This window comes from Falco peregrinus, chromosome 5 (genome assembly GCF_023634155.1).
Source record: "Falco peregrinus isolate bFalPer1 chromosome 5, bFalPer1.pri, whole genome shotgun sequence".
Taxonomy (NCBI): domain Eukaryota; kingdom Metazoa; phylum Chordata; class Aves; order Falconiformes; family Falconidae; genus Falco; species Falco peregrinus.
Window position 1 is genome coordinate 38,049,485 of NC_073725.1, and position 24,095 is coordinate 38,073,579.

The 24,095-nt window shown below is 40.4% G+C and overlaps 1 protein-coding gene across 1 annotated transcript in view; it reads right to left on the bottom strand.

The window, feature by feature from the left end:
• COL1A2 (collagen type I alpha 2 chain) overlaps positions 1 to 23,754 on the bottom strand; it is a 40,241-nt gene extending 16,487 nt beyond the window's left edge. Inside the window, exons 1-30 of the mRNA XM_005228784.4 lie at positions 23,504 to 23,754; positions 21,502 to 21,512; positions 20,860 to 20,877; positions 20,144 to 20,179; positions 18,408 to 18,491; positions 16,990 to 17,046; positions 14,833 to 14,877; positions 14,675 to 14,728; positions 14,324 to 14,377; positions 13,883 to 13,936; positions 13,306 to 13,359; positions 12,974 to 13,027; positions 11,585 to 11,629; positions 11,292 to 11,345; positions 11,141 to 11,185; positions 9,146 to 9,199; positions 7,745 to 7,843; positions 7,617 to 7,661; positions 7,411 to 7,509; positions 6,809 to 6,862; positions 6,601 to 6,708; positions 5,683 to 5,736; positions 5,423 to 5,521; positions 4,500 to 4,553; positions 4,014 to 4,112; positions 3,169 to 3,222; positions 2,470 to 2,523; positions 2,294 to 2,347; positions 2,140 to 2,193; positions 1,280 to 1,324 (exon numbers count right to left, since the gene is read on the bottom strand). Of these exons, the coding sequence (XP_005228841.1) occupies positions 1,280 to 1,324; positions 2,140 to 2,193; positions 2,294 to 2,347; positions 2,470 to 2,523; positions 3,169 to 3,222; positions 4,014 to 4,112; positions 4,500 to 4,553; positions 5,423 to 5,521; positions 5,683 to 5,736; positions 6,601 to 6,708; positions 6,809 to 6,862; positions 7,411 to 7,509; positions 7,617 to 7,661; positions 7,745 to 7,843; positions 9,146 to 9,199; positions 11,141 to 11,185; positions 11,292 to 11,345; positions 11,585 to 11,629; positions 12,974 to 13,027; positions 13,306 to 13,359; positions 13,883 to 13,936; positions 14,324 to 14,377; positions 14,675 to 14,728; positions 14,833 to 14,877; positions 16,990 to 17,046; positions 18,408 to 18,491; positions 20,144 to 20,179; positions 20,860 to 20,877; positions 21,502 to 21,512; positions 23,504 to 23,573 (1,761 nt within the window). The 5' untranslated portion in view covers positions 23,574 to 23,754. The remainder of the gene's footprint in view (positions 1 to 1,279; positions 1,325 to 2,139; positions 2,194 to 2,293; positions 2,348 to 2,469; positions 2,524 to 3,168; positions 3,223 to 4,013; positions 4,113 to 4,499; positions 4,554 to 5,422; positions 5,522 to 5,682; positions 5,737 to 6,600; positions 6,709 to 6,808; positions 6,863 to 7,410; positions 7,510 to 7,616; positions 7,662 to 7,744; positions 7,844 to 9,145; positions 9,200 to 11,140; positions 11,186 to 11,291; positions 11,346 to 11,584; positions 11,630 to 12,973; positions 13,028 to 13,305; positions 13,360 to 13,882; positions 13,937 to 14,323; positions 14,378 to 14,674; positions 14,729 to 14,832; positions 14,878 to 16,989; positions 17,047 to 18,407; positions 18,492 to 20,143; positions 20,180 to 20,859; positions 20,878 to 21,501; positions 21,513 to 23,503) is intronic.
• Between the last annotated feature and the right edge of the window lie 341 nt (positions 23,755 to 24,095).

The window sequence follows — 24,095 nt, forward strand, 5'->3', positions numbered from 1 at the left end:
GCAGATATCACAAAGGTGGAAGCTCTTGTCAACAGGAAGAAGAGTTGGCATACTACACAGGAAGAAGAGAATAACCTGCTGGATAGCTGTCACAGTAGAAGTGCAACAAAATTCAAGAATGCAAAGGACCATGCCATTTATTTAGGCAACAAAAATGAGCATTTGTGCTGTAAATGGGAGTTTCACCTGGTGAAAGTGACAGAAAGGGAAAGGTGATAGCCAATAGTCACAAAATGATGTGAACATGAAAAAGGCAAATGTGGTCTGGCATAAGCAGTGAGGTATTTTTAGGAAACATTAATTTTGTAGTACAAAGCATCAGCAAGACCCAGTTTGGAATACTGAATGAAATACACTCTGACTGGGTACAAGATGCTGAAGGCAAACTAGAGCAGAGACAGGTAACTGCTACTACAATGACACAGGGAACTCAGCTTGGATATATTGGCAAAACGAAAGTTTAAAGAGGACATGGTTACTAATACAGCCTCAGGTAACTAAATATAGGGAGGAAAAGCACTGTTTAAACTGATTGATATGACTGCTAAGAGTGAATGGGAATATTTGTCATGAATACATTTAGCCTGGAAGTCAGAAGAAAAGAGGAAGCAACAGAAGCAGTTTAAATATCAACCTCTTTATAGGTCAATTTGGAAAGCAAATAATTAACCGAGCATTTCATAAACTACTCACTGCTCTGCATAAATGGGACCTTCCTGCCATGCAGGAAGGCCTCCACACAAAGCTCTTTACAGACGTTTATTCACAGTGCAGGAATAAAGGGAAGCGGGGGGCAGTATCTTCCAATGACTATTCCAGGCTCTGGATTCAGCCCACCATTTGTTCCAAGACATTACATGGGAGGCAGGAGCTGGCTAGCAAGGGATACTATCACTGAAATGGTCAGGCTAAGAAGGTCTGTGCACAGGCACTGGAGGTGAAAATTCTCATATGCCCGAAGCCTCAGTGTAATGCTGCAGGACCAGTCTTCTGCCACCCGCAATCTCATTGTGAGGTTCATTAATACAGGAAATCGTTACCTGGGTAATATTCATATTGCTTATCTAGAAGTTTACTAACACTGACAACTATTGTGTTCTATAATCATACAACCTGACACCTGCATAGAGCAGAGAAAATTCTCCCTCCTTCCTGGGAGTCTACTGCAATACACTATTCTGTAACTGAGAAGGGCCGCTTGTCTTCAGAAACATAGCTACTATTATTACTGAACACATTATTAAAACAATCTGTGTTAGATGTCAAATGAGTTACTCACTCTTGGGCCAGCAGGACCAGGGACGCCAAACTCGCCATGAAGACCCTAGAATAGAGTAGATGCATTGGTAAAGTTTATTTCTGAAGCAAAATTATTAGCTTAAGTTTTGTTTCTTAGCAGTAAATAGAAAGGCTTCTCGAACTGCAGCAGCATATTGAAAAATCTTCAGACTAAAACCAGTCTTTAAAATACACAGAAATAAACCCTTTTCATATAGCTGCACAGTATCTCAAAGCACACCTGAGAGAATTTCTCATCTGAAGAAAGAGTTAGCTATTAAATTCCAAGCTCATTTTTCAGGTACATACAACGTAAACTCTTTTACAGAGACACAGAGAAATGTAAATATACATGTTAAAGGTGGTTTTGACACACAGGATGCACAATTGGCAGATTACATCACACGCTGTAACTGAGCAGAACCTAGAGCCCGAATTACCACTGAGCTACCTCAGTTGTACGCCCTTGTAAATTCACTGAAAGCAACTGAGGTGCAGCAAAAGCATATAATTGGAGTAATGCAGGTTAGATTGAACCTTGAAGATTTCAAAAGAAATTCAAAGTAAAATATTTTTCATGTACTGTCTTGTCTTTTGGGTGAGGGGGCATGCATTATTGCTGCTTAAGGCCTGAAAAGCAAAAGGACTGGCTTTGCTCAGTTTCAAACCAAAACTTTGAAACAAGAACTATGTTGCAAGTTCCAATGGACCTTCTTAATTTGTGGCTAGCTTTAACAAAAGGAACTATTAAAATTTGCATATAACACAGATTGCTTTGTTTTGTCACCACATGTGCAATTGTAAACATAATGCTTATGCAATGCCTGCCCCTACTTGTGGAGTACTGTATCTGTCACTCACCCTTTCGCCTGGTTTACCAGCTTCACCAGCTGGACCCGAGGGACCTGGCAGACCCTAAGGGTAAAGAAACAAGAATACAAATAACGTTAGGTCAGAAGCACTTCCTGCTTTTGTAAACCATAGATAAAATCGAGCAGATCACGTAGTTACTTACCTGGAAGCCAGGAGGGCCAGCAGGACCTTGTTCACCCTTTCCACCTTGGTTACCCTAGATGGAATGAAAAACAGGTGATTAACTTGGAAGAAGAAATAAAGGAAAATGGATTTTAAAAAGGGAAATCCCATTAATGAAAAGTCACAAATTGGATTTGTATGGAAGCTGTTACTTACAGTGACTCCAGGAGGACCTTGAGCACCGTTGTTTCCCTCTGGACCAGGAGCACCCTAAATGTGTTCAAGTAGAAATCTGCTATCAAAGTTTTGATTTGTTATGAACAACAGGTCTCTAAAGTGATTCTGTGCCAAAACAAAGGTCTCCAGCTATGTATTTTGAAATTAACTACTTGTAGGAGCTTCACTGACAAAGGGTACTAAAGACATTTACAATTTTAAATCCTGGTGATTGTTTTAGTTATTGCAGCACGTTCATCTTTAAGGGAACTTCTTTTGGAAATACAGATTACAGGAACCTTGTGGATAGCATTTTTCCCATAACAGACCAATTACTTGGTCCCTTAAATGGAAGAATTAGTAAGTTCCAACTATCAATAAGAAGCTGGAAATTTACAGCATAAATTAGAAACTATACACTGTCCTCAAAAATTTTCATGAGGAGTGCTATTTTTTCCTCTTCATAGGAGGCTAATAACCCATAATTAATTACCCAATTAATACTCAAGAAGGGTAGTTTTAATTTATTCCTTAAGCAATTGTCACCACTGACATGAGGCTAGATGAATGCACTCCCAAGTGCTTTTCTATTTCTTCATCTATTCACGCTTGCACAAGATTCATGCTATCTTCTTACAGAGGTTTTGAAAATCTACATTTTTCTTTCTGGAGGCTGATAAAGAAAACATATCCACATACCCGTGGGCCAGCAAGACCAACATTGCCTTTTTCACCAGGTTTGCCAGGTTCACCCTGAAGTTGAAAGAAAAAGATACAAAAGTTAACCAAGACTTCAGAATAGATTCAGTTTAAACTACTGAACAGAGACTGATAGTCTCCTTGCCAGAAGATTTATTGTAATATTTCTTTAATCCTGATTAAAACACCCACAAGCTCCATCTGCCCTGTTGAACCACTTTGCAATAATAGCTCAAAAAGAGATGTTCTTCTTTTCAGAATTCTATTCCTTTATTTTTTGAGATTATAATTCATGACACTCTGCATAGCAGCCTATGCAATACACTATATATATATGTATCTGCATGTGTATGTACAGCCATGCCACAAATTCAGGAGATGATTATCGTTATTTCTGGCCTCTGTGTGACAAGTCAAGAGCGCCACTGATCACTGGTAGCTCTTCTTCTAAATTGAATGAGCTTTGGAATATGCTCCATAAATAACAATACTATGGAAATAAAACTTAGGCTTGCTTGGTAACCATCCTTAACAGAACTTTTACTGAACTGTACATACAGAAATGTTAAAATGAACATGCAGAAATTATAATACAAACATATATTATCATAATCACTTCAATGTCCAAATATTCCTAAACTAATTAAATTGTTTTGCATTTGTTTAATCATACTTTATATAACTGGAAATGATTTAAAACTGAACTCTTGGAAGTAAGTGGATGACATCCAATAAGCAGTACTGGAGAATACAGGGAAATGTGTTTGATTGTTAGTTAGTTGGGTACCTACAGATTAGTCTCAAAGTATCTTCATAGTAATAGAAAGTTCCTGTAGTGTACTTACAGTGGGACCTTTTGGTCCAGGGAATCCAATGTTGCCAGGCTCACCTCTATTACCAGCTGGACCGATTGGCCCAACCCTACCATCTGCTCCAGGGAAACCCTAGAAAAAGAAATCATACTATTAGATGGCTGGGGTAATTTATAACTAGAGTTCAGTTTTAGGAGAAGTGTGTACTGAGAGGAAGAAAATGCCATTTAACTTTTAAACGTTGTTTATACATTGTGTGCTCATGCATTCCTCCATTTTTCTCCTTTTTGTACAAGTGTATTTATTCTTCCCCTTTGAGAACACAGACCTGATCTGAGACCCACAGAAATGTGTGGGAAGTTTCTCATTGATCTTCTGAGTAACATGGTAGTAAAATTTTGCTGGTTTTACACTGAGTTGTGATAGAGCTCAGTAGAGAGATGTCTCCTTTTTAAAATCTCATTTTATGTCTATGTTTCACGTGCAATGGGGAAACAGAATGAAAAGCAAGGTACTTACAACAGGACCTTCCTTGCCAGCAGGGCCTGGGCTTCCAGGCTGACCTGGGAGACCCTGAGAAAGGAAAGGATTCATGTTTTTGGAAGGAAATCGAGTCACCCAAGAGTTAACCAAAATGTTTTTTCTACATATGCGCATACACACACAGAGATGCCAAATTATCAATACACACTGTGGAAACAGGACTGTATGTCCTATCAAGTTTACATCTAAAACACACTAAAGTTTAATTTGGTGGTGCATGCCCCCATGCCAGTTGAAAATCAGTATAGGTAAGTACCTGTTCCAATCAGATAAACTCATTTAGCTCTAATTTAGCAGAGAAGGTGCTCAAATGGTTGCAGATGCTTAACAGTTCACATGTGCATTGAAAACTTTCACTTCATGGGGTGGGGTAGGAAGAGAAAATGTAGATTAAAGAGGATAAACGACAATGACATGGACATAAGCTGGCTGCAGCCAGTACCACTAAAAGTGGATGGCTGTTCTCAGTGAAATACTTTGCAAAATAAAATTGAAATAACTGAGATCAGCCATCTCACATCATTTTAGTAGGGTTTGCTTTTCTTTTAGTTAAAGGGGACACACACATTTCAACTGTGACGTTAATGATCACATTCTATAAATTTTTGCAAGTGGAACCCTCTTTCAGAAGTCAATGCAGCACCCAGTACAAGGGGGAACTGCTCCATGACAAGGCAATCAAATGCTACCACATACAAAGAAACTGATTTCAATAAACATTTTGATGCTTCTTAATCATTTCCTCATGGATGTTTTTTCAACAGAACGGTGGAAGTACCCTAATTGTGGTTAGCACAGGCTGAATTTTTGCAGTTGGATTTCTGAGTAACTTTGTCCCTAAATTTTAAATAATTTTCTTTTTGCATAGTTCAAACTTACACCACAGAATTCAAACTTACTCTTGGACCCATAAGACCAGGCTCACCAGGACGGCCACCATCACCACTAGGACCTTTAGCACCAACAGGACCACTAGGACCACGGTTACCAGCAGGTCCCTACCAAAATAAATAAATAAGTTTATTTAAAATATTTAAATATAAAATATATTTTTAATTTAAATATTTAAATTAAAATGTAAACAATGTATTTAAAAAAAGCATCACACATCCTTATATAAAAGATGTTTTAGAGATAGTGACCCAGACAAAAGTCTTACCATGACACCAGCTCTGCCATCAGCTCCAGGGAGACCACGAGATCCAGGCACACCCTGCAAGTGACCACAACATAAATCAAGAAAAGGAAAGAAATAAATCTGTTCCTGTAAGGTGTATAGTGCTTGCTAAATTTCAGCCTTCCAAGCAGGCTTGCTGAATTCGAGGTAAGTGCAGCTCTACACACACCTCTGTGCAAACACATGTTGTGAAAGAAATCTCTCTCATTTCCTTTAGATTTCTTTAAGTTCCACTCTGCTTGTATCAGAGCATTTTCAGTGTTCACTGAAATCTAATAGTGGGCTCTAGCCAGCAGCTAGGATCCCACAGCCTGGTCCACACAGTTTCACCTTCACTTCTCTGTAGAGAGTTACTGGCTTCTCTATGACTCTGTACACCCTTCCCAAGGTGCAATACTGAATCTTTACCTCTACCAAAAAAATCTAGTGGAAGCATTTCTCTTTTCCCTATTATTTTCCTGTGAATTATCTTCCTGCATGAAGCCACATGTCTCCTGAAGTTTAGAGTGGTTTCCTCCCCCAGTGAAAAGGGTACTAGGCACCCTTGAAGACACTGAATTAAAACCTTTTGCCTCACATTATGTGTGAGCCAATTATCTGTTTTAAGCAGTTAAATCCCATCACAAAGCTTTAAGAGTAATCAAAGATAATTCACTAAGTATTACACAATGGATAAATCAAAGCAACCTGTAATTACTTCAGGGATAAGATAGTAAACAGCATTAATACAAAGCAAATGTAGGTGTGCTCATCAAAAGGCTCAGAATTGCAAATGATCTTTGCTTAGCAGAATTAATGTAAATTTAATTACTCATAATTACTTAATTTGCCTTTGTGACTGTAGCTTTATTTCCTCTTTCCTTTTTGCTTCTACTTCTGGAACATGAAAAGAAAACCTACTCTTAGACCAGCAGGGCCCGGGGGACCAGCAGAGCCAGGTTCACCAGTGCTGCCTCTCTTGCCTTCCTCACCACTAGGACCAGGAGGGCCAGCGGGTCCAGCAGCACCCTATTTCAGGAAAACAGAGAACATGAAGAAATAAGATACTGCGTTGCAGATACTACCAGACTTTTTCATTGAAGAAACCTTCACATGTTGTCATACTTACAGGCTCACCCTTGTTACCACTTTCTCCCTTGGCACCAGCTGGGCCTGGTTCACCCTAGAGTCCAAAACAAAAAGACACCATAGAATTAAGCATCATTTAAAAAAAAGTCTCTCTTCTACCTGGACAACTTTTTCATGAATAAAAAACCTTTTTAATCATGCAATGCCATGCCTGCCTCTGTTGCAATAAATGGTCAATTAACATAACTGTATTTTTGACTTAACAGGCATGAAAACAAAGATGCTTATTAAAGATGCTTAAGAATGACAGTAATTGAACTATGACACATTCAGGGTTGGTTCCTCTACTGAGGATACACACTGATGGCCAGATCGTGAGACTGCTGCCACATCTCTCCACACTATCAACATGGACAGAGCTTAACAGTCCTTGCACTCAAAGGGAGCGCAAAGTAAACCTCTTCAGTCTCAGCATCTGAAGCAAGCAGTGAGACACAGAAATTAACTACAATGTTAAAATATAGTGGAGCAAGAAAAAGTGGCTGCATTAAATACAAAAACATATCCAGAGGAAACCTTTTACAACTGTGCACACTGTGTCCAATTTTCAAATGAATACACGCAATATAAAGGGACACTTACAACAAGACCTCTAGCACCACTAGGACCAGCAGGGCCAGGAGGACCAGGAATACCACGGGGACCGGGCAGACCAGGAGCACCAGCAACACCAGGAAGACCCTGTCCAACAGAGGGGAAAAAAGGTATTATGAGCCCATTATCTTCTCTGTTGCATTAATTGAATTGGTATTTTTAGAGCAAACAAGTGTGAGTATGGCTGTACTTACAGCTGCACCTTTAGCCCCTGGAAGACCATTGGCACCAGGATTGCCCTGTTAAGAAAGAGAACAATACTGGTTAATTCAGTCTCACATTCACTCATCTGACAACAGATAAAGTCTGGCAAGTTACTCACTGGAGGGCCAACAGGACCACTAGAACCGGGAAGTCCAATCTCTCCTCTTGGACCAGCAGGACCACTGGGACCAACATTACCAGCAGGTCCAATTTCACCCTGTTTGAGAGAAAGACAAATCCCTCTATCAGTGTACACAGCATTAGGGCAATAGCAGAGCAATCCTCTATCAGCCTGACATTAAGACAATCTGAGATAGATATATATTCCCACTTCAGAGGCCAAAAGATCAAGGAGCTGAGAGTTTTATTGGATTTTAAAGGCACTGAAAAAAATCACGTCTAGCAAGGCTCCATTGAAGCTGATGGCTAGCACGGGTGCAACAGATGCTTAGTATATCTAAGAAGCTACATTACCGCTGAGGATTACACAGAACGTTGATCGAGAAAAATCAGAATTACAACTCCCGTCTTATCTGCAGCCATGTGCCTCCAGCACTGGCCTGAGATGCCTCGCTGTATGAATCCTAACTGACTATTATCTTGCAACTTAAGACGACATTTGCACTGATGCAAAATGATGCCTGAACAGAGCGCTGTAGGATAGTGTTCACAGCGAAGTAAATGACAGGAATAAGGTTCTTGGTTTTACTCTCAGAAGCTTGTATTCACTAAGACTACTACAAAAAACTTAATATAATGACAACTTCAGCAATTCTCTAAGTACTCAGAGTTCACCCTGGACACACAGGCAGTCTTCTTGTGAAATTACATGCTGTAACATTCTCATCTGCATCAGAGAAGACTTCATGGTTTCCAAATGTCTTGCGTTTTGATAAGACTAACCAGAATGGGATATCAATTTTTTCCCATCCTCCCTGCAGTTAATATTAAGAGGGCTAGCAAGCAATGCTCTATTTTCTTCTAAAGGTGGATCAAGGTAAGACCAGGTAAAAATGCTAAGATCTGAGCAATAAACTGAATCATCTAAGTTATAGTCTGAAAGAGCAAAATGGTACTGCCCTAAACCTGAAAAGTTACCATTTCTCCATTGTAGTTTCAAGAACATAGGTTGGAAGGATCCTGATACTCAACTGCAGCTTCTTGGTCCTCTACTACTTCTGTAGTGATATAACCTGCTACTTTGCTTATTTACCATGATTCATGTCACTCTTTGAAGGTGTATACCACTGTACCACATAGGAAGCAGTAAAAAAAAAAAAGTTATGTGTCTTCCTGAACCTGACTAACATCAATCTTCAGCTGTGAAATAACTGCTGTATTTTAATTTAGCATTCATATATGATGTTTTCCAAATACTGTAGGCATTAATCTTCATCCTATCTGTAACTGGTAAGAAAGCACTTCCATTTCAGAGAGGGTTTTTTTTGCTGCTTAGCAATACTAGTTACTATATTTCATTTTCACTGTCAAATGTACCAGTAGAAACAGATGTTCGTACCTTAGCACCAGGAGCACCTGGGAAGCCTGGAGGACCAGCAGCACCAATAGGGCCCTAGGAAATGAAAGGGAAGCAGATGTCTAAAGGTATTCAGTGATGACACAAACATCTTGCTTACTGAAAAGAACAGATTAAAAAAAATAATGCACATTTACTTAGATGCTTCTGCACATTACTATCTCAGAATATTGGTTGCCTTTTGCAACTCCAAACTGACAGAGCTGGTTCACTACAAATAGTTAAAAGCAAGGTCAATGCTGAAAAACATGTGCAGAGCAGCTACAAAATTGTGAATTTACCAGCAACAACTGGTAAAACCTTGCCTTGAGGTCAAACACCTGAGAAAGAATAAACAAGAGGATGGGCAGAGGCAGGGATCTGCAAAGCAAGATGTCTTGCTGTACAGTCCCACAATGAATGAAGGGGAGCACTACATCCTGCAAATGCAAGTCTTGGGTGGCTATTTCCGACACATTTACTGTGTAGGTGTAACTGCATATGCTTTCACACCAGTAGTCCTTCTGAACTACTACCACACACAAAAATCCTGTGTTAATGATAGCATTTGTCCTTTACACATGGGAAGGTGGTTAGTAAGATACCTGCAACCACCTATTGTTATAAACTGGGTACCTGGAATTCTCACTGGTTTTGCATAAGCTAAGAAAAAAAAGACCAAATGTCCTTTGAGATATGTATGAAAATATAAACTTCAGAATTTCCATTGCAGTGACTCTTTTTATGCTTTAAATTCTCAGTGGCAAGGAGAATAAAGTATTTATTTCTGGTTTAGTTTTAAAAAAGTACATTAGTAAGTGCTATGCAGAATGCTTGCAGCATCATAACCTAAGTATGTCTAAAATAATTTTAGCCTGGCATAGACACTCAGACTCAATGCAACTCCCTGCTGCTGACCATTCAGAGTAACACCTTCGCAAGCTCCAGCTCCAGAATAATTTTGTTACAGCAAGTCAGTTTCCTTTAGGATAGCTAAAATGTTTTGGTTCTATTATGAAGTATGACATCAGATCTCAGCTATAAGGTCTTTATTTACCTGCAATTTAAATGCCCAATCACATATATTTTTAAATATCCCATATGGAAGAGCTGAAGTGAAATTCACACCTATGCTAATGTTCTACTCTGTTGAAGTATGACAGATGTTTGAAGTGACAAGGAGTATTAAAATCAAACCTAACAAATTTAACAAACCCAAATATGACTTCACCACTGACTCAAATTCTGAAGGCAGGAAGGAAAAACTATTCTGGGCTATGGCTGATTTTTTTACAGCTTCAAAACTATACCCTTGTACACACGTTTATTTCACTGAAATAAATGGGGTTTATTGAAGTCAGTGGTATGCTATAGCAACGCTTAACTCCTTTTAAACTGACAGATCTGCACTGGATCAGCACTTATTAGAGCAGTTGTTGTTTACCAGCCTGATCAGGACAGTTGGATCTTTATTGGCCTTTCATGCTAGATCACGTAACTCAGGTATCAGTGGTGAATGAAAAAGGTTAGCCTCTCAGTCAGACAGGACAATGTTGCAGGTGCAAAGCTGTGTCCTGGAGTGCATATAACAGTTTCAGGATGTATATAATTACAGTAATCTGCAATGTGTGCATGGTATGTATCTGTTAAAAAGTGTAAAGTCTCTTTTGTTTTGGTATGGGAACTGTTCTGTTACTGCTGGAAATGAGAATTCTGTTCACTGGGTGTTTTCCTATGAACTAACCAGTGCAAATGAGAGAATATTTGGTTCCTTTGATACAGGTGTGTTTAATACAAATTCTGAGACTCAGAATATTGTCTACAAAGGGTTTATGTTTTGTTAATTCTTTTTTTTGATGGTATGATAAGCAACAAAGAACTGTTTTAAAAATGCCTACACAATGAACTTCTTGGAAACCCAAGAAATCCTCTATAAACAGAAAGAGGGACATAAAGCCTAACTGAACCACATTGTCAAAGATCAAGACTGAAACTTACAGCAGGTCCAGTGGGGCCAGCACTGCCATCACTTCCACGAGCACCCTGTGAGGAGAGAACACGATAAATAAGTTTGAAAAGAAATGTGAAGGTCAGAGAAAGCCACAGTAAGTGGCTGGTCATGGTGACAGATAGATGGGAAGCTACTTACAGCTGGTCCAGGGGCACCTACTCTTCCTCTCTCACCAGGGAGACCACGAGCACCCTGAAAGAAAAATTAAATTAACTTGTTTATATCTATTCACTGAACAAAGACACGCAGGGTTTTTTTTTTCTTCTACTAAGTCCCCATAGGAAGTGTGTTGCAGCCAGGCAAATATTCATATACTATTACATTAGAGTATCTAGCTATCTTGAGCGTTACTGATGACAAAAATTGACCAAACCGCTGGCTGAACCATATCTATCAGATTATCATTCTTCACAGCAGCAGTAAATACTTACAGGTTGTCCTGGGGTACCATTTTCACCAGGGGCGCCAGGTTCTCCCTATGAAAAAGAAAGTTTGCAAGCTTTAATTACTGAGAGGATGCTTTGGACAGGTAGCAAAACTGCTGGATCCTACTGTCTTTTGTCTTCTGTAGCACGTGCACCACAGTAACAGCACATCAGGTCCTGAGGGTGTAGAGACTGTGACTGTCCCTGTATATACTGGAACGCAGCCAGTTGGAATCCTCTTAGAAGAGGAGGGCCAGAGCAGGTAGCTTCACTTACCCATCTCAGATTTCTTGACTCTTTCTTTATTCTGATACTAACTTTGTAGCACACACTTAAGAGATAGGGCCTAAATAGTCAGCTCCCCATTCAGATCAATCAGCAGCTGTTTTTCAGTTTGAGCAGAAGCAGAATGATGCTTTCTTTTGCCTCAGGTTAAGGTAACAAAGTTTCTGACAAATGGCTGGAAATAAAGATCTGCCTCAGGTATTGTTAATTTGAGACCAATAAGACTGATACGAGTGACAGCCATTAAAACATGACTCCTCTCCCTTAGGTATTAAGTGTTCTCAGCAAGCCTATAGTTGGTCTAGGCTGGTTTATAGTGACAGGATTTGTCCTAGAGCACTTGTATGCTGAATGTGTCTGAATGTACCTAGTCTCAGGTGCTGCAAACAGCACAGATGTTTGCCTTCATCACTGCTTTCAGCACAGTTATATCATGAGTAACCTTAGATTATTATGCTTGTGTTTTTCAGTCAGATTAGCACTCTTACCAATAATTGTTCTTTCCTTTACTTAATTGCTTTGTCTGCTCCTAATTGCCAATGACTGGACAGACTGAGCGGTTGCTATCTTTTTCCCAAACTTTTTCTGAAGGTTAACAACTTGCAGTGATAATGGAGAATGCAGTGTTACAACTAGTAACTCTGTAAGGAAATAATGCTAAGCTCTTAGAAACAAGCAAGAGGGAGAATTAGTATTTGAGCTTTTCATTATTATAGTAAAAGTTCTTGAATACAAATCTCCTGTGAATAAGCCAGCAGCATTAAAATTTCCTACAACCATATATTGCAGTAGTGTAATTTTAAGAACACTCCTGTTAGGCACTGAGGTGGAATGGGAGAAGAAACTAAGACAGGAAGAGTTTGCTTGAGATGTTTCTAGACCGTATTTTAAAACATTTTTTAAGGATAGTGTTCAAAAGTGCACTAATCTGAAGGTAAAAAGGAAAAAGACTGTGAAGATCAAATAGCCTTAAGTCAGAAGAGTACTGCATCCATGCAAATTTTTAGCAGAAAGCCTTACACTATAGCATGTCTCACACAGTAGAATAATGAGAGAACTTTGCTAGAAAGAGCTACAAATGCATCCTACATTTTCAGATTTCATCTTTACCTTGTTGCCAGGAGTACCGGGTTGTCCCTTTTGACCATCCAGACCATTGTGCCCCTATATTGAGTAGGAAAACAAATATTTTTATATATATATGTTCCCACAATGGCTATACACAAACTCTTAGTCTTGTAAGGTAAATCCTTCTTTCCATACAAAATTATTTCCTAATACAATCTTAAAATTAAAAATATTTCTTTTACAAAATGTCTTTCAGATCAGGAGATACTAAAAACTTCATGTACTCCTAACTTTGAGGGGATTTCCAGGGGTTTCCAGTATGCTGAAGTGTTGACAGTCTTAACTATTTAGGGAAAAAGCATGTATATACTCACCCTAATTCCCTTAAAGCCAGGCAGACCAGGAGTTCCAGGGAAACCACGAGCACCCTAAAAACACACAGTGCATGAATGATTGTTTCTCGTATTATATACTGTAGTTAAAAAGAATGAAAAAGAGTAAGTCTTTCAATAAAATTAATGAGTAGATTTGGGCCGTGAATTCAAGTGATGAACACAGTCCATTCCCTAACCTCCCAGGACCAGACCTGCTCAAAGACTAAATGTAATCAACCTGATCTTCCAGTTCTGAATCTCAGAAATGTCATGCATTAACATGGGATAGCACAGCCATTTTAGCTTTCTGTGCCAAGGTGCCTGCTCACCTGCTCCTGTGTATCTCCCCACTATGTCACTTCTGTTAATAATTACAGTAGGTTTACTGCAGGGGGGAGCAGGACAGAGTGGACACAATAAACATAACTATATGATAACTCTGAAGGGCAAAACTGAAATTGGATTAATCCATAGAGGGGCTAGTAATAGACTGCTAATGTGTCGCAATTCAGAAATGTTGTTAGGTTTCATTGATAAGAGAACTGTTTTGTATTATATACAGTAGATCACTACATACCTGAGGGCCAGCAACACCCCTCTCACCAGGTCTTCCAGGTTTGCCAGGGTGACCCTAAAAAACGCAGTAAAAATGCACTAAGAAGGAAAGCTAATTTTATAAAATAACAAGATAAACCATTCAAAAAAAGAAAAGACATTGGCAAAGTTTCTATTTTTCAATAAATACAGAGAGTTTGTTAGCTTTTGTGTTTTCTTCTCCCTGTATTCAGGAAGCTGTATAATGTATTTGGAGAAGTTTTGAAGTTATCCATTTTTCTGTACATTTCCAACACAGCAACTCCTGTATAGTAAAATAATTATTTTAGGGGTTTATTTATGATATCCAGCATTATAGAAAAATGTAAAAATTACAACCGATAGAACACTTAGCTTAATAATAACTTAATATTAGAGTTGAATTGCAGCCTTAAGAGATGAGAAGCATTTAATAATCACTTACGTCTTCACCAGCCTTTCCTGGAGGACCAGGGGGACCACGAGGACCCTGGGGACCCTGTTGAAAATAGATTGAGGATTACTTAAAGCATCATTTCCCAGATAAGTCTTTTCACTGGTTTCTGACTTGAGTTGGGGCACAGCTGGAGCCCAATTGACTTTGCACTTTATGATTTCAATCTGAAGGAGTCTGAATCTGAGCGTTCAGCTGTTTCTGTAACAGGATCAAGCAGGAATATCCAATTAAACATTCAGGGATGTGCATACGGGTAGGAGAAATCGGTGAAGCATTACAAGCCTATTTTGGGTCCTATTTCTAATGGTAACAGTGTCTGGATGTGAAACCTGTACTTACTGTTTGACCAGGTTCACCAGGTTCACCAGGAACACCTTGAAAACCAGGAGGTCCCTAGAAGATGAGGGAGATTTTGTTAGTGTTTGAACAAGGTATTTTGTAATTTTACAGGTATGTCAATGTTAATTAGTCACTAGGAGAGGTGAGACTGTACTTACAGGGGGTCCAGATGCTCCAGGTGGTCCTCTGGGTCCCATTAAACCCTAGGGGAGAAAAAGTACAATATCTTTTAAGAAAAATACCACTATATAAACTTGTCTGTAACAGCAGTTCCTGGGATTCCTAAAATATTGGTAAGTATTACAGTTTCCAGTGTGCAACGTCCAAATGCAGGAGGAGGAAGTTAGGAGATCTGCACAAATTTGCACAGGCTGTCCAAGTGCAAACTGATCTTCTAATGGCAACGACCCAGCACAGAACTCAGTGAGATGATTAGGAATGTACCATTATGACTGGGAACTTTGTGATTAGGCTTCTTAATCTATTCTGGCTTGTTAGCAAGTGCACTGGTTCGTTCTTCTATGTACTCTCTCCCTTCCTGTGTGTGAACTTCCAGAGTTTAAAGACAAGGGCCATAACATCACATTAAGAAAGGTGGTATTTTGGGGCCTGTCAATTTTATCATGATTTTCCAGAAGAAATGTTGGAGGAAAAGATCATTAAAACGGTAAAAGGGAAAATAAAGGTATATAAATGGCAGTATTGCCATGAACTGGGAGGTTCACACATAATTTTGGAAAGAAATCAAACAGCTATTGCACAGATTGTATATACATCTATTTCTAATAATGATCAACTTCTATTTGAATATTTCATTGGTTTTTGTTTTTGATTAAATTCTCTTCATTTCACCTTCAAATTAGGTCATTAACATACTCTCCTTGAGTGAATTTAGAATTTACACACATCTTGGAAAAAAAGGGTCAAAAATCACTTTTAAGAAGGAAATTTCCATAGATTACTGCACTTTCTTAACAGCTGTCTTAAGTTTTACTAAGCAAGCAAACAACCTTGAACTGAAATTTAATTTAGGCTTCTATTGTCTAAATGAATGTTTTATGAGATGTTTCAATAGAAATCATTATAGTTTTAATTGGTTTTAAAACTTCCTTGGGAACTCTTTTAGATTTTCTCTTTACAAGATTAAAATCATATGCCAACTTTTCAATGGCTTCTGTAGCTTTCCCATAAGACTGAATACTTTTTATTAAGGGAAATAAATGCGTGTTAAATACAGGCATTTACTTATGGAAGCTAAAGCAACCTCATGGCTATAAAAATATGCAATAATTCTAGGAAAAATGTTTCTGGACAGTCTGAATCATACGTGCTGCATAAGCCCTGTGAATCTCTTCACAAATTATATTCCAGAATTGTTCTTCCCTCCTTTTGTATCTTTCCAATGTCTCACATTTTCTTTATGAAACTTAAAAATTCCTCACAGTTGGCAGATTCTACTGCTGCTGCTGTCAGATAAACTCCAAGTGAGTCAAAAATTGAAACACAGAAGTTGTGACACCCCAAATCAATCCCCCTCTCCATTTTATGATTTCTTGTCAGACAGAGGGCAGAACTTGACTGAAGATACTCCTAATTTTCATATTGTGCTATCTATGTACACTGAAAATATCTGCTAACATCAGGAAGGGTTAGAAATTAATGTGGAGAAGCAATAGACTGTTTAAATGTCCATTTGGACATAGTATACAGTAACTGATAAAGATTCCTCCTCAGAATAGCCTTGTAGTAGCAAATACTAACATTCAGTTGTTGAGAACCAAGTGTGGTGGCCAATTTCCTACCAAACCTGTGCATTCTAAGGATATCAAAAGGGTTATACAGCCATGGGAGAAAAATGGTCACCAACTGGAGCTGAGATACTGAGTTACTTTCTAGACCTATGTCTGCTTTAGAAAGCAGCTTTATAATTGATCTTATTCCTGAAACACAATCTTCTGTCTCAATATGGGTAAAGTAATACTACATCAAAGTACATGTGTTATCTGACATCAGATGATGAGATTCTTTGATTCATAAAACTATGGAAAACAGAATTCAGGCACAGGACCCAGCAGTGCTATATCCAAATTAAATATATAGTCAGTCCCAAGACCACATCTCAAGTCCTAAGACCGTGTTCCAAACACTTCACGTTGTCCTACATCAAAGGATCAATTTAATAGTCTGACTCAAAATATGATCAGAACACTTAATTTTAACACTATACTTTGCATTAATACAGCTGGATTAGACTCAAAGGAAAATACTGAACACATTATCTATGCAAGTTATCAAGTGCTAAATTATATACCTACCATAGGTCCTGGGCCAAAATCAGCTGCTTTAGATGGATCATATTGAGCAGCGAAGTTCTGTAGGTGATAAAAAGTTGGAAATTAAAATACTAAAAACATTATTTTAGAAAGCATTGATAATTACCATTCTACATCTGTCCTCTGACTTGTGATATGGTATGTTAAGGCAGCATATGTAGAACTCAGTAAACATGGCCCTATACATTTCCATTCACTTGTTTCCAGAAAGACTTGATTTTACTAGCAAGGCCCTTTCACACAATGGCCTCAAACAGCTATGCTGTAAAGGTAATAGAGACATAGCAGCAGTGTGAACTGAAAATTAAGAAAGTCAACTCAGTGTTCATTTAAAATTGAAAACTTTCTGAAAACCCTCAAATTGTTCTAATTTCCAATGAGGGAAGTTATGCATGTTTTTTCACTGCATTGCTTAAGTAAAATTAATGTACCAGCCCTGACTATCTGATGAGGTGGGCCCTTCACCTTCAAAAAGATCTGAGGAGCATACAGCCTCAAACACTGCATTGGATTTTTTATCTTTTATCAATATAAGTTTTGTAGGCAAATATACATCTGGTTTTGTTGAGTATATTTTCCCTCTTCACTAAAATGGGAAAAAATTCTACACAACACAATCAAAAATCCTTTTCTTGCTTATTTTGTTTTATTAGCACATTAAAATAATAGAAATGAATGAAAGCAGTTTGGAGCTCGCTAATAAGAAAATTAATTACTGCTATTCATATTGAAGGCAAAAGAGTATTCTTCCATGCAGGAGGATTTGCTGAAGTTGATCAATACAACACGGTTTCTGTCTTCAGGCTCCCTGTGCAAGCTAATGTCAAGCAAAGAGTTAAAGCCAGAATTCTGCAGAGAACACATGATGGACACTTCTGCAGAAAGTGTGCATGCGACACAGTCTACTTATGTTCTGCTGCATGAACACAGATAGAAATGAAAAATTCTAAAGGAAGATATTCTAAAATTCTAAAGGACTTTTAAAGTATGGACTTTTAGCTTAAGGATAGCCTTCTTCAGTTTATTCCAATACAGTTGCTGTCTCTTGAGCCCAACCACAAAGTGCTGCTTCTTTTCCCCATCTGCATAACAACACAGGTTTCATTTAGTTGATTACTAATCCATATACATTATGGCTGTATAATTTAATGGTAATTAACAGGGTTGATTTGCTCCTGTGCATAAATCCCTGTTGAATACAGAATCCAAATTTGCCACAGAAAACACATATCCCAAGGACAGTTTCAATGGAACTGAGATCATCAGTTTCTTGCAGATCACAAGAGAATGTTTCCTCTACTCTATAATGCCACATCAGTGTTTTCGAGCAGGTATGCATTTAGTCTTAGTCACAAAGCACAGATTATCATTTTCAGTAATATAAAGTGAGGATGCCTTACTCCGCCAAGACCTGGAGGACCAGGAGGGCCTGGAGGACCTGGTAGACCATCTTCACCATCTCTGCCTGGTGGACCTGGTGGACCCTAGAGTCAAAAAGAGGATTATAAAGTGAACATTGGAAGTGGCTAAAGAAATCTCTGAAGTGTTAAATTCATTAACAACCCAGCACACGCTACAGCAGTGCTATATATGCAGTTTCAATGAATTGCTAACTTTAGAAAATGAGCATAGCCTGAATTTACATTGCCTTGCCACACCTTGTATCAGATATTTACTGTACTTTTCTATTTGAGAAGATCTATGAAAGAAATATTGGATCTATGCTACCAAAGCGTAATCTCCAAATTGGGAAGTTTCATTTCAAGCGACCAAATTTTGCATCCGTGAACCCCAAGTGACCCATGTGGACCCACACAGCCTGTCAGATTCTGTTAGTGAAAGCCTAAAGTTTGACCAGCTGAGGACTGGTAGGGGTCAGCCCTACTGGTATGAACTAATGTAGATTCAGAGTAAGTCAAAGGGCAGTTTTTAATTAGTCTAGACTATTTGCTGGTATAATTGCAAATTCAATGACAATAAAGCAGTGCTCTTCTACAGATTTTTGATACCGTCACTCAGCTACCACCACCAGAACTTCTTTTACAACAGCTTGAAATTACATGTGTTCAGTCCTGTAACAGTGCTTATATTCTTTCACCCTCAACGCACAAAGCTGGTCAAGTTTTGCCATGTGGCAACTGAGGTGAGGTATTTCATTTGGAGTGCATTTTGGACCCAGTTTAGTGCTAAATGAAATCCATAATAAAAGTATTACGGATTTCCAAAGGAGAAGGATTAGGCTTGCTGCCTTCAGGACAAAGCGTGTCTCTCACTTCATCAAACAAATTTAGTTAGTGGTAGCCTAAAGCAAATACCCAGTTAACCACACTGTTACACTCTTCCTAATAGTTCCCTTTACATTTCTCAGCATACTACGATCTAACAGATCTTCAAGAGCTACCTATCAGTACTACGGCATTTTCATTTTCAGAAGATACAAGGAAGATACATGATAGCTACACGCTGCCCAGATAAGGATGTGAATTTCAGAATACCACTTTACAAAAAGCAGCGATGCAAAAGCAAATCAGAAAAGCAGGTATCAGCAATATGAATTAACATTACAATTAAATTATTCAGATGTCCTTATTGATAGTTACTTTTACAGCAGCCTTTAACAGTACAATATCTGCTTTTACTAATTGAAGGTAGATGACAAATGCCTAGCTGTCAAGAAGAGAGCTTTTTCAAGCCATCTTCGGAGGCACAGATAATGAATGATCCTCAAAGCTAGCTTTGCCTATTCAGGTTTGATGTAGAGAGCCTACCCATACACCATACTGTTCACAGACTACATCTTCATGTGTCAACTTTCCCTTCTGCATTTTCATGCACTATTTCCACTGCGAGCAGTTAAAAAAAAGTTTTTCAAACAATCACTTGGAGTGCCAGGCTGTCATCTGAACTCAGCCGCATCTGCTCAGGCACAATGGCTATAATTAGGTTGGTAAGGTATCGCTGGAGCAGAATTTGGTACACAGATAGCTTGGTTTCTTTTTAATGGGATTGTGCATGTAAGCTTCTACAGGTACATTCATTTAATCTCACACCAATGCTTAAATTTATTTTTTTCCTGCTGGTCTTCCAACAGCTGTTCAAAGATCTCAAACAAATGAACGTCAGTCTAATTCCTTACCCTTTCTCCCTGTGGCCCTTTGTCTCCTCTAGGGCCCTGCCAGAAGAAAATAAAACTTAATGAGGTACCATGGAAATTTTCCAGGATGATGCAAGGAAACATATACATTAAAAATAATTAGTGTACATGAAAAAGGGAGAGAAGACTGCACATACAGGTCCGATAGCTATTTTCCACAGACAGCATATTCTTTTTTTGCAATAAGCTACTGGAAACAGATCAGTCACTGTCATTACTACGTCAGTTAAAATATCACTACACAGTCCACAGAAGTATTTGCAAAGTTGATTCTAATCTCTACTGAATAACTGGGTCTAATTTAGCAGTAGTGACTCTTAGAAACAAAATAGAATCTATTTAGCCTTTTAGACCTGTATGGATATTGTTATACTGTTCAACTTATGTAAATCTTTCCAAAGGAACTCTGGTTGAACAAGAATGCTTTAACGCAGTTTAGTTCTTGGAAGGGTTAGTTCTGCTCTTGGGTAAAGCAGCTTAAATCCAATATCTGAATTTACCATGATGTTAAGATGCTGCACCCACTGTTCCCTCATTTTTACTTCCTACTCATCGCAGGCTACTGCTATTCTCAGGGAACACTGGAAATAATGGATGTAGTCTGTTTTCCTTTCATCCAATTTCCAACAAAATATTAATCTGCCTAAGATTATCTGATATCATCTCCATTACCACACAAAAGAAATAAAACCGCTTACCTTCCGCCCTGCAGGTGCCTGGAAAAAATAAAGAAGAGAATTTAAAAAGATATAATTTCTCCCAATATTTCCAACTAAAATAATGTACAAACTTAGACTCATATTCTTACATAACTATAATTTTTCTCAGTACAATATGTTTAAGTATGGTGTATGGTTTTAAATTACTATGAATGCTAAGAGTTTATTATATAAGCAAAGATACATTTAACTACATTAGAGCATTCTGTGGAACACTCTGAATTTTATACCTATTACAGCCTATAAAACTGGCATAAAAATGTCACACCTGAGTTCTTTCATAATCCTTCTGTGCAATGAAATTTAGACCGTAAGACTGGCTTTAAAGCAGAGTCATCTCCAATCCAAACTGGCAGGTATAACATCCAAACACCACTGCTCCGTTACTTTCTCCTCATAGTCTTTACACCTATGAAGGCAGTCTCTCTCTTAAAAAGGCCGTCCCACTTGAGAAATTGGGGTGGGTACCTTTCCAGGCAGTCCCTTCAGGATTTAGTCGGTATCTTTCCATGACCATCTTGGAAATCAACATTAGTAAATAATACTGCCACAAAAAAGAAGTCTAGCCTGTTAATTGAAGTTGCGTGTTATGTATTAGAAAAAAAAAATCATTATACTGACCTCACTTACATCTGGAAAAAAAAGGGAAAGAAAAAAAAAAGAAATAATTAGAGTGCGGATTCAGTTATTTTACAAGTTCTACATTTCAATGCTTTTAAATCAAAATGCAATTTTGTTTATTTTCTTAACCCCAAAAAAACATTTTCTGAATGTAATTTCTTACTTTTAAGGTGATTATCTTAAACTGTGAAGACTCACAGGTGAGATTGCTATGTATTTCAAATTCCAAAGGCTTGCTAATGAAATTAAAACAACAGAGTTGATACAGTAAGAAGGCAGGTACCTTCTATATGCCTGCTCTAAATATGCTTAAACATATCTCCATGGAAAAATGCATGTATGTGTTTTCACATATGTGTGCACACAACAGATGAATAAACCCAGACAGGCTGACACATGTGAAGATTTTTTATGCAGAAGGGTCCTACCCAAACTTGCCTATTTCCACAATTTCCTGTACAATGTCATAGTACCTAACAGAGAACTGTCTGAAGCTATTAACACCAAAGAGCAAATAACGTTCTCTCTGCGTGTTACTTACTACTAAGTGTGCTCTCGTTAATTAGCTGGGGATACTAATTTTCAAAAATCTGTTTTCTGAGTTTCAAGCAATTAAAAAAATCTATCTTGGCTGAAACTTACCGTGGTGAAAACGTCTCCCATCACACTCTAATGCCAGCAATTACACATTATTACTAACTAACAGGTTGTTGGGTGCTTTTTCCACGAAGTGTCACCTCGGCAGTGCGTGGTCACACCGAACGCAGCCGGCTCAGCCAGCCCAGCCAAAAGGGAGCGGTACTGAAGTGCCGAACACTGGATCACCCCGGCACGGCACCGCCTGCCTGCGCCGGAACGCCACACGGCATGAAAACCGTTACCGTTACCGCCCCCAGGTGACGGGGACACTGGCCACCACACCCCCTACCTGCGGCAAGGCCACGGCCACAGTGCCGCCCACCGCCACCGCCGGCTGCCCCAGCGCCCCGCGCAGGCGGGGGGGGCGCGGGGGACACCGCAGCGCACGGCTGCTGCCGCCCTCCGCCGCCTCGGAACGCGGCCAAACCCCAGGGCAGAGCCGGTGCCGCAGAGGCACGGCCGGGGGGCCCTCCCCGGGATGCCGCCCAGCAGGGAGGCGGGGGGAAGGCTCCGCTTCTCCCGCAGCGCAGTGCGTGGGGCGCCTTTCCCTCCCGCCGCGGGGGGCCCGCGCTTCTCCGCCCGCGACGGGGGACACTAAACCCTCTTCCCAGCGAGTGGCGGGAGCCGCGCCGCACCCTCGGGGAGCCCCATCCCCTTTCCGCACCGGAGCTAAGCAATAGTCCCTCCCTGCCTCCCTCCTCCTGCCTCGTACGGGCTCCCCCCGGAGACCCCCCGGGGGGCGGGCTCACTGTGCGGGGCGCCGCGAACAGCTTTGCCCGCCGGGCAGGCTCGGGGGGCGCCGTAGCGGTCCCGCTCCGCCTCCAGGGGGCGCCGCTGTGCGCGGCGGAGCGGCGGGCCCCGCACCGAGCTGCCCGGTCGCCCCCCTCGCAGGGAAGCGGTGAGCCGCCGCTCCCGCACCTCCCCCGGCTCCCCGCTGCGGGAAGCGCGCCTCAAGTCTCCCAGAAGTACGGTCTCGGTGCAGCCTGGATTCTCCCGCTCGCCGTAGACAGTCTCCTCCTAGCCTTTAAGCATCTGCGCTTGAATCAGGGCTTTGCATTCTCCTTTGGATACGAGCCCGTCTTTTTCCTTTTTCTTTTTTTTTTTTTTTTTTTTTTTTTTTTTTTGAGGGGGGGTGTCTCGTTGGCCTTTTGCCATCCTTTCCTATTTCTGAAGGGGGAAAAAAAAGAAGCCAGATTCTGATCGGAGACGGAGGTGGCAGTTTTGCGAGATGGTCTCTATAGCTTGGGAAGCTGCAGCTCCCGGCAGACGACCGTCCGTTGGGAAAACGCCTGGATAGAGCGCAGCGAGTCGGACAGCCACCCCCTGACACCACCCATGCCACAAACAAGCTAAAATCACTTACGTTGGCCTGTTGCTAGGTATGAAGTTACTGCAAGCAGCAACAAAATCCGTGTATCCACAAAGCTGAGCATGTCTAGTTGCAAGACATGCAGACTCCTTGTGGTGCAGAGTCCCTGGTCGGTGGTTAGCTATTACCTATGGGACGCAGGCATACAGTCTTGCGGAGTAACTCCAACCTTAGCAGAAACCTGCTGCCCGGGATGCTAAATTAATCAAGCCCCGGTCCGCCCTATTTATACCGCAGGAGGGTCCCGGGCCCGCGAGTCACCGGCGGTGGCGCAGCCAATGGGCGCGCGGCGGCCGCGGGGCCCGCGCGGCTCCCAGGCCGTCACGTGCCCGCTGTCTCCGGCCGCCGCGGCAGCCTCGGCCGTGGGGCGGAGGGGGCGCGGGGTCGGAGGGGGAGGGGGCGGCGGGGGGAGCGAGGGAGGCGGCGACGTTAAATTGGTTCCATGCTTTGAGGACGTGGACACTTTGAGGCTTTCGGAAGGAAAATCTGACTCGTCGTCCGATTTTTTTTTTTTTTTTTTTTTTTTTGTCAGACGTCCCCCACCCCTCGCTCCGCTTCCATGCGCTGCGCGGCCGGGAGCCCCGCC